The sequence below is a fragment of the Vigna umbellata genome, chromosome 4 (genome assembly GCF_029865625.1).
Source record: "Vigna umbellata cultivar VRB3 chromosome 4, Vumbellata_1.0, whole genome shotgun sequence".
Lineage (NCBI taxonomy): Eukaryota > Viridiplantae > Streptophyta > Magnoliopsida > Fabales > Fabaceae > Vigna > Vigna umbellata.
The window spans coordinates 66,719,458-66,728,222 of NC_142168.1; the positions used below are offsets into that span (position 1 = coordinate 66,719,458).

Consider the following 8,765-nt stretch of genomic DNA (forward strand, 5'->3'; position numbering starts at 1 on the left):
AGATAAATGATTTCTAAGTATAAAATTTCCCCTATAAAAGTGTATGTTCATCACTGAATGGTCCTTGACCGTTCGGTTTTCTAGTGAACTTGGTTAGAATTAGATTCCTTCATTTGGGAAGAATCCTAGTTGAGGACGAGCGCCTTCGTGTTGTAATACTATGTTTGAGTGTTCGGCCAAGCATAGTTGTATCTAAGTATTCTGTGATAAACTATATATATATATATATATATATATGTGTGTGTGTGTGTATTTGTATATTTTAGTTATTCTTAAACACTACTCAAATAATATCTGATTATATTTATCAAACCTATTCTCTATAATTTAATTAGTAGCACTTGGTCTTATACCAAGTGTTCGTTCTAAGCAAGTGTTTGGTCTTACACCATGCACTCGTTCTAGTTCCTTAAGCCAACTTCATAATAAGAGCGTTCGTTCAAGCCCAATAGGGTCGCTCACTATAGTGTTCAGTCTTTGACTGGCATTCAGATTGTTATTGGTGTTTAGCTACTTCAAAGGCTAAGTATTTATTAACGTTCGGTTTCATCATGTAAATTTTATAAGTATTATTCTTTGAAGTGTCTGTATTCATTGGTTTCGGCCTAGAGTTTTAGCAATTGACATCATCTTTAAAGTATTCATTTTGATCTTCCAAGAGTCAGTTCATTTAATTGACTCACTTTGTAAGTAACACGCTCGTTCTAGTAGTTCTTGTCATATATGATCTTACTCGGTTTCTTTCTCAACCCGATGGTAATTCTCTTTGATATTAATCCGTTCTAGAACTAGAGACCTCTCGGTCTCGCTCCAAGTGTTGGTCTCGTTCTGAGTTTAGTGGTTGAACGTTCGGTATTTAGTACCCTTAGTGATCCTTGTACAACTGGTTAACTTGAGATGATTGATTATGAAAGATGAAGAGAATGTGATATGGATAAAATGTGTTGAGTTATGGACGAGCGTTCCGGGGAGGAATGACTCATGTTTGAATATTGGAATTGGTAAAGTATGAATGTGGTCATGCTAAGCTGGCGGTTCATCTTGATGTTCCGTGAGTACTCGTCCTCACGTAGAGGAGGGTATGTCATGTGTGGGAACGATAGGAGGTCCTAGTCCTTAGGGTTACTTTGGACAGATAAGACTAACCTCGGGTGGTAGCTGTTGAGGGTATCCCAGTTACTACATCACCTGGGTGCATGAACATCGTAGCTACACAGATTTCATATATTCCGAACAGTCAGTCTAGTATTAGGCTTTATATGAAAAGTATGATGAATTATATTTTGTGTGTGTTTGATTATGTGATATGTATGTTTATACATGAATTAAATTACATAAGCTTACCCTGTGTTTCCAGTCTTGTCTTGTTTTGTACGTTCGTCTTGTCATTGCAATGATCATCCGTGTGGATGTGAGCAGAAGGAGACGAGCATTCGGTGGAAGAAGAGAACCTGATCAAGGTAGAAGTGAAGACCGAACAGTAGGACGTTCGGTTAGTAGTCTAGTTATAGTAAGGTGGTCGTTCGATCACCTTCCCTTTTTGTTAAGTATGACCGTTCGGTATTTTCTTCTGTAAATCGTTCGGTCAGGTTTGCTTATCCTGTATAGTTTAAATTTTTAACTCTTTCTATAAAGTCGTTCGGCCATGAGCGTACGCTCTAACTTTAGTGTAAGACTGATCTGGATTATTATTTAATGTGATTATTCTATTATATAGTTTTAGACTGTATTTTTGGATATTACAAGGACAAAATTGTTATAAAAGATTGTTAAGTAAATACTTAAAGTAATATTCTAGTTTAACAAGGGACTTTAAATTATTAAAATCTAGAATATGATTGTAAATAGTTATAAAATAGGGTATGCTTTCATTTGTAGAAAAGGAAAAAAATATATGTACTGCCTTAGAAATTTTGTTTTCTCGCTCTATCAAGACAGATTACAAAAGCATGCAGTTAGGCACCATTATTATATTTTAGAACTCTCTTCAATTTGGTATTAGAGTCGACCCATACTTATTCATATCTAATTTTGAAATTTAAGTTTTTTTTACTGATATCAAAATACGTATATAGTGAAACTTAAAATTGGTGTTTCCAAGTTCACGATGAAACTCATTTTAAAAAATTTCATTATTATTATTTTCTTTGGATTTGATATAGAAAGGTTCAAATTTTGGTAGTTTTTTCAAATGAGATAAATGAATAAGGAATTTACCAAAGTGAGCTCTCTTTAGTAGATTGTTCATGAGAAATTTAAAATGTTTTGTGTTTATGTTTATCATGCAAGTACTGATCGATCCTAAGGAAGATTAATTTTTGGTCGGATTACGTACATACATGTGATGGTAAACTATGAGATTTTTCATCCTCATGATAAATCAATCCAACGATAGGTTTATTGTTAGACATGTTTTATTTTCAATGTTTGATCATTACAATAAGATACTCCTAATTAATGTTATTATCCCAAGACTTAATATTAGTGGTGCATTAGGTACTTTGAGATAGGTTATGCCATTATTTTAACATATATTAATTATTGAGTTTTGTTTATGATGTAAGCACTATTACATTTTTTATTTTATTCTCAATTTAGTTATTATGGTTTCAATCTCTGCTAATTTTTATTCAGTTTTGGTTCTTAAAAGAAAAAATATTACAGACTAGAAAGAAAACATGAAAATTGTTTTTGGCTACATGACTTTGACCTTACGTTAATGACTTAGAAATTCACTTCTATTACGAACTCTAGGACCTCTTAACGGTGTCTCCTCCACTCAGATTTTTTCTCCAACATTGATCAATAACATTCATTTTCAAACCATTTATCCTTGATTGATTTGCAAAAGTAAGTTTTGGAAGGAGAAAGAAAATCAAAAGAGGCAAAAACAAGTATTGAGTTTAAGAAAGGCCATTGTGAAGAATACTTGTTCTTAAGCAAAATCAAGATAAGATAGATAGAAGAAAAAGAGAAGGGTGGTTTTATAGTATCGCTTCTTTTTGTATGAAGTTGTGGTGTAAGAAAGTATTATATATGAGCAAAACTTGTTATTGTGTTAGTTTAAGTTATTTTTTCAAGCTATGATAAAGCGGGATACTTCACCAAAAGAAGCTATGAATAGAAATAAGTGAGTAGAAATGTTTAAGTAGTTTTACATATTAACCTCTTACCTAAATATATGCATTAACTATAAAAGCCAATCTACAAAATTTTAATAATATTGTTTTCCATGGCTGAAATTTAATTTAAAATTTATTAAATACTGATTTAAATTTAATATCACAGTGTATTGAATATCAATGTCATAAATGGATATTGTAATTAGCATTAACTATTAGAGTTACAACTACAATAGAAACTATAAATTTTAAAAATAAAAGTTTTAGAGTCATCGTCATAATTTATTTTGCACAACTATAGAAACACCATAAAGATAAAGATTGGCCAATGCGTTCCTTGCAAAATTTCGAGCAACTTTCATACATAAAGTGTCTCAATCCGGGTTTCCTATCAAGTTATAAGCATTTCAAGTTTTATGGTATAAAAGTGTTACATGAAAATTTGTTTCAGTGATACACACTTTAACCATTTTAACCACAGATATATCATTATAAGATTTTAGATCAATGTACCTCTCACTAAATTCAAGCTTCTTGTTAGAACTGAAAGAGCTACAATAGTTCCAACAAAAAAAAATAACATTATAGTAGCATAAAGCTCATATTGGAAAATTCGAAACTTAAAAAAGGTTATTATACAAGTAAGCAATCAACACGGATGGGAAATGATGGCATACCTCCTAGCAATAGCCAAGCACAGTCAAGTTGTGGTCATCTGTAGAAGATGAGTCTGGACTTTCTCTCTCTCTTTCTCTCTCTCTTGGGTCATCTTGGGCCATCATGGAGCTTCTAGTAGAGTAGGAATAATTTAGGCCTTGTATTTTAGACAAAGTAGCTAGGATTAATTTGGACTTTGTATTAGGAGCCAAGTGTAGGATTTAATTTAGGCCTTATATTTTGGGCCAAGTAGTATAGGTTTTTTTGACCACTTGAGCCAATAAAGATCAAGGCCCAATGTTGACCAAAAGTGGATGTCTATGAGCTTAGGTTGACCATGTGGTCAAAGTTTTACCTATTTTTGTGGACAAGGGTGAGTGGGATGTCCAAGTAAGAGTGGTCATGTGTCATGCTCACATTGGAGAGGTTTTCTCATACCACGTGGTCATATATGTCACTCTAAGACTGAACAGGATTCTTCATGGGTAATGACCACATGTCCTCCTCCTATTAGAAAAAAATTTTACTTTTGTCTCTGATGGAAGACCATCTAAGACGCACATTGGACCTCTTACTAGAGCCATGGCAAAGAGGATTCAAGAGGAAGAAAGATCACCTACCTTTTGCTTTTATGGAAGGTAATTTACATTGATTCTTTTTCCCATAATTAAAAGCACATTTTTCCTTGCTTTGTAGGATTAATAAAAAGCAGCTGCCAATATAAAAACTTGGGGGAAAAGCTTGCTGCCCAAACTATCAAACAAAGGTGTTTTACATGTGTGCTGCTGGCCAAAACCACCAAAACAGAATTTGGCGCTTTCCATTTTCAAACTTGCTGCCCAAGAATTCACATGAGCTATGTGAGCTGCTGCCCAAACCAAAATTGGCGCCATTCATTTTAGTTTAATTGTCATTTCATTTTGAATGTCATTTCAGATCTGAGGCTCTTATTTCCCTATAAATAAGAGACCTCTTTCACCATGTAAAGGACTTTTGAGCTTAGTAAATTGCTGCTGAATTTAATTTCCAGCCCTATTGCTCTTGAGTCATTTGTTCTCTCTACTTTCTCTTCCCTTTCCTCTAGCTTCCTTCCATTTTAGGAAGGCCTTCTGAGCTGTGAGATTCCCCCACATACCATTCCACTCAAACACACCAACCATCAAACAATCTCACTCAATTTCCGCTGCATTCACACTGCTGATTTCAATCTGCTGCACCAATACTGTTCTGGATTTTTTTGAAGCTTTGTCTACAAGGTCCAGGTCATTCTAAGCATGGCTAAGCTTCCATCAAGTGGTATCAGAGCCTTGGTTGTCCACGCAAACTAAAGCTAAGTTTCTCTTCCATTTTCTGCTTCCAATGGTGATCTAATTTCTGTTTCAGTTTTCCAAATCAGTGTGTTCTGTTTCCAGAGATGTTGTTTTTCATTTATGTTTTGCTGTGTATTACTTTTCCAGTAGTTCATTTTGAGTTTCCTTTATGTGTTGATGTTGTCCTTTCATTTTAAACGGTGAATTTTCTTTGTTTGAGTCATTTCCAGCTTTAATTTTCAATTTCAGTGCTGTCTTGGTCATGTGCAAGTGAATATTGCAGTTTTAATTTTTGTCACTGCTTTGGTATTCTTTTCTGCTGGTTTAATTCGTGTTGCTTGAGTTCAAGTGCTAGATAAACTATATATCAACCAATAAAGGCAATGAGAATTTTTTCTAGCCTTGGTGATACAAGCTAAAGCACTAGAAATCCATTTTGATTTCAAATCTGTGTTGAACTCTGCTGCAAAATTTCAATTCTGTTTTTAAATCATGAATCTGTTTTCCAATTGATTTTTTTTTATTCTAGTGCTTTATACAAATTTGGTTGATGATATTGAATGATGCTAAAAGTGTAGCAAACCATTACAAGCAATGAAATGCAATTTGCATAGCTTGGTTGCTCACAATTAATAGCATTCCACTGTTGCAGTTTTTAATCCAAGCTTTTCACCGTGCTAAGTTTCTTTGAATTGTCTAATCTGAGTTTGGTCATGCTAAGCACATTAAATCTAGCTTAGATCTGTGTTTTTACACTTCTTAGAGTCATTTCCTTTGCTGTCCAGTTTTTGAATCCATGAAAAACTAAAGGTGGTTGGTTAATTGATGGTTTTTGCATAATTTGGCCATAGCAAGGGTGATTTTCGAATCCTGCTATTTCTGTGCTTTTGGAAAGCTTGAGCAAGTCTAAATGGATGATTAAAAGTTGCTAATACTGTTCATTTGGATACTTGAACCATCAAAATTGAAGTTATATGCAGATTGGATACTTAAACCATCAATTTTGAGTTAAAATTGGAAGTGGACCAGTGAATTTGAGTAGTAAGCGTTAATTCAGTTGTTTAAGAGTTTAAACATGTTTAATATCATGAATAAAAGTTGTTTGAACATTCATCCAAGCTGCTGAAACACTGCTACTCATTTTGGGTTCCAAAACCACCATTTTAGTTCATATTTTTTTGTACAGATTTTGATTTTTTTCCAGCAACTGTTTTGGTAATTCTGGTTTAAATTACATTGCTGGATTGTGAAAAAGCTGGTTCAATGTTTAAAAATGAAAATACATGATCAAAAGAAGAAGAATCAAGTGTTAAAAAGTTGTTAGAACCAACCAATCCAGATTACAAGTCTTGAAAAACAAAGCTGAAACTCAGTGAGGCATTTTATCAAACACTTTTGAAAATTATCAAACAGTTTGTATTGGAAGAATTTCTGAACTGTGCTTGTGTTTTTCTTGATTTATTCATCCATTCTAGTGCCTTTGATAAGTTCCTTTTGTGTACATTTCATTGGTGTGCTATTCCAAATTGCTGTGTCTATTTTTTTGGCATCCTAAGTTTCAAAACAGCAGCATAGTTTGGTGCAAACAGCAGCATAGTTTGGTGCAGATTTTTTAAACTGATTGGTGTGATTTAGCTGAGTTTTGGAGTGTATGTGCAAGCTGATTGGGGCATCCAGCACCAGAATCCTTCTCCTACTTTGGTAGCCTCCTAGGAAGTGGTTTGAGCATTGAAAGTGGAGTAAGAAGGAAGACTCAACAACAGCCAAACACCACTGTCCAGCAGCTGAAAAACTCTGTTACAGCAGCATTTCAAACCTGGAAAAAGAGCAACTCACACCTTCATTTTGAGTAGCTTTCTCAGCAGCAAGAAGACAAAGCTCACATTACTTCTAGGCCTCATTTCAAGTTTATTTACACCAAATATCACGGAATTTGCTGTTTGAAATTGTATTTTTTTTCTTTGCTGTGTTTTTGAGCCAAGTGACTTGGAAAAATGCTCTTGAAGCAATTCCAAGTTCACAATTGAACATTGTAATAGTCCAATTTTTTTCTTAGTGTGGAAGTGTGTCAAGGGGCTCCAAGTGTCACTTGCACTTTCACTTAGGGCCGTCTAACATTTACATTCTTGCATCTTTATTGCTTTCTTTAATTTCTTGCTTAATCTTTTGTTTTTTTTTTTAAGTCTCCGTGGTATATAGGATTGCATAGCATTTAGTCAACCTTTCTTTGGTTTTAGGTTCATTTCATAACATTTGAAAAGAATTTGAAGAATTTCTACTTAGAAACTAAGGTAAAAGATAACTCTAAGGAAACTCTGGCTAAGGAAGAACTTGGTTTCTAAGCTTGTCCATTTGTGACTCACCTCTTCTTCCTGGGAGCTACTTAGAAACATCTTTTGCCTCTAGAATCTCTTTAGAAATTTTTCACCAAAAACAAAGAAAGCTTGTGTTTTCACTCATTACTTGTCAAATATTTTGAAAACTTTGTGAAAACCTTATCCTTTGACAAGAATGAGTCAATCAAGTGTGCAAGGAAGTTTGAAACCCCATAGTGAGAGTTCTTTAAGGGAGGAATTTGAGCAAAAATTTGAACAAAGGGATAGAGAGATTAGTGAGCTCAAAGACATGATTAGTCAACTTTTGACTAATCAAGACAAAAAGAAAGAGAGATCTTCCCATAGGAGAAGAGAAGAATCATCATCTTCTCATAGTGAGCTTGAGCAATATAGTAGTCACCACAATGATGACCACTACCAAATGCCTCCTAGAAGACATCATAGAGTTAGAGAGCACCATCCAAGAGAGCCCAAAATTGATCTTCCTTCCTTTCATGGAAAGGATGATGTGGAAGAGTACCTAGAATGGGAAATGAAAGTTGAACAAATGTTTGAGTGCCACCAAATAGATGATGAAAGGAGAGTCACCATGGCTTCTCTAAGCTTTCAAGGCTATGCCTTAATTTGGTGGACAGCCTTGGTCAAGGATTATAGGCTAAGACACTTACCTCCCATCAGATATTGGAATGAGTTGAGAACCGCCTTGAGAAGAAGACATGTACCAGCCTATTATGATAGGGAATTAATGGATAAGCTCCACAAACTCCAACAAAGAAACATGAGTGTTGAAGAGTATAGGCAGAAAATGGAGTTGCTTATGTTGAGAGCTGGAATAAGAGAGGAACCAAGGATAACAATTGCTAGGTTCCAAAGTGGACTCAACTATGACATAAGAGATAGGGTTGAACTTATACCCTACAATGATCTCAATGAATTAGTCCAACTTTGTGTGAGGGTGGAGCAACAACTCAAGAGGAAAAGCTCCACTAAGAAAGATTACCCTCATAGTTCATTACCCATAGTTCCAACCATAAGAAAGAGTACAAGAGGAGGGTAGTCTAACCAAGCCAAGATATGAAGAAGTTAGGAGAGAGAGGGGAAAAGAAAAAGTCAAAGAACCTTCAAGAGATCATAAGAGTAAGGAGACTAAGTGCTTTAGATGTGGGGAAAAAGGGCACTATGCATCTGAGTGCCGCAATAGAAGGTCAACTTACATCCTTGAGCATGAGAGTGAAAGTGAGGGTTCTTCATATAGTGAGTCTGAAACATCCACTTCTGAAGAAGAAGAAGCTTTACCTTGTGATGGTGACTTACTTATGGTAAGGAGACTCCTGGAAAGT

The 8,765-nt window shown here is 34.8% G+C and overlaps 1 protein-coding gene across 1 annotated transcript; it reads left to right on the forward strand.

The window, feature by feature from the left end:
* Positions 1 to 7,846: 7,846 nt before the first annotated feature.
* Positions 7,847 to 8,482, forward strand: LOC148201009 (uncharacterized). The gene has a single exon (XM_088113110.1). It carries the CDS (start codon positions 7,847 to 7,849, stop codon positions 8,480 to 8,482), a length of 636 nt encoding a protein of 211 aa, XP_087969236.1.
* The last annotated feature ends 283 nt before the right edge of the window (positions 8,483 to 8,765 follow it).

What these genes read in the sequence shown, in the direction of transcription:
- LOC148201009 (XM_088113110.1), top strand. Translation starts at nt 7,847, where the DNA reads ATGCCTCCTAGAAGACATCATAGAGTTAGAGAGCACCATCCAAGAGAG.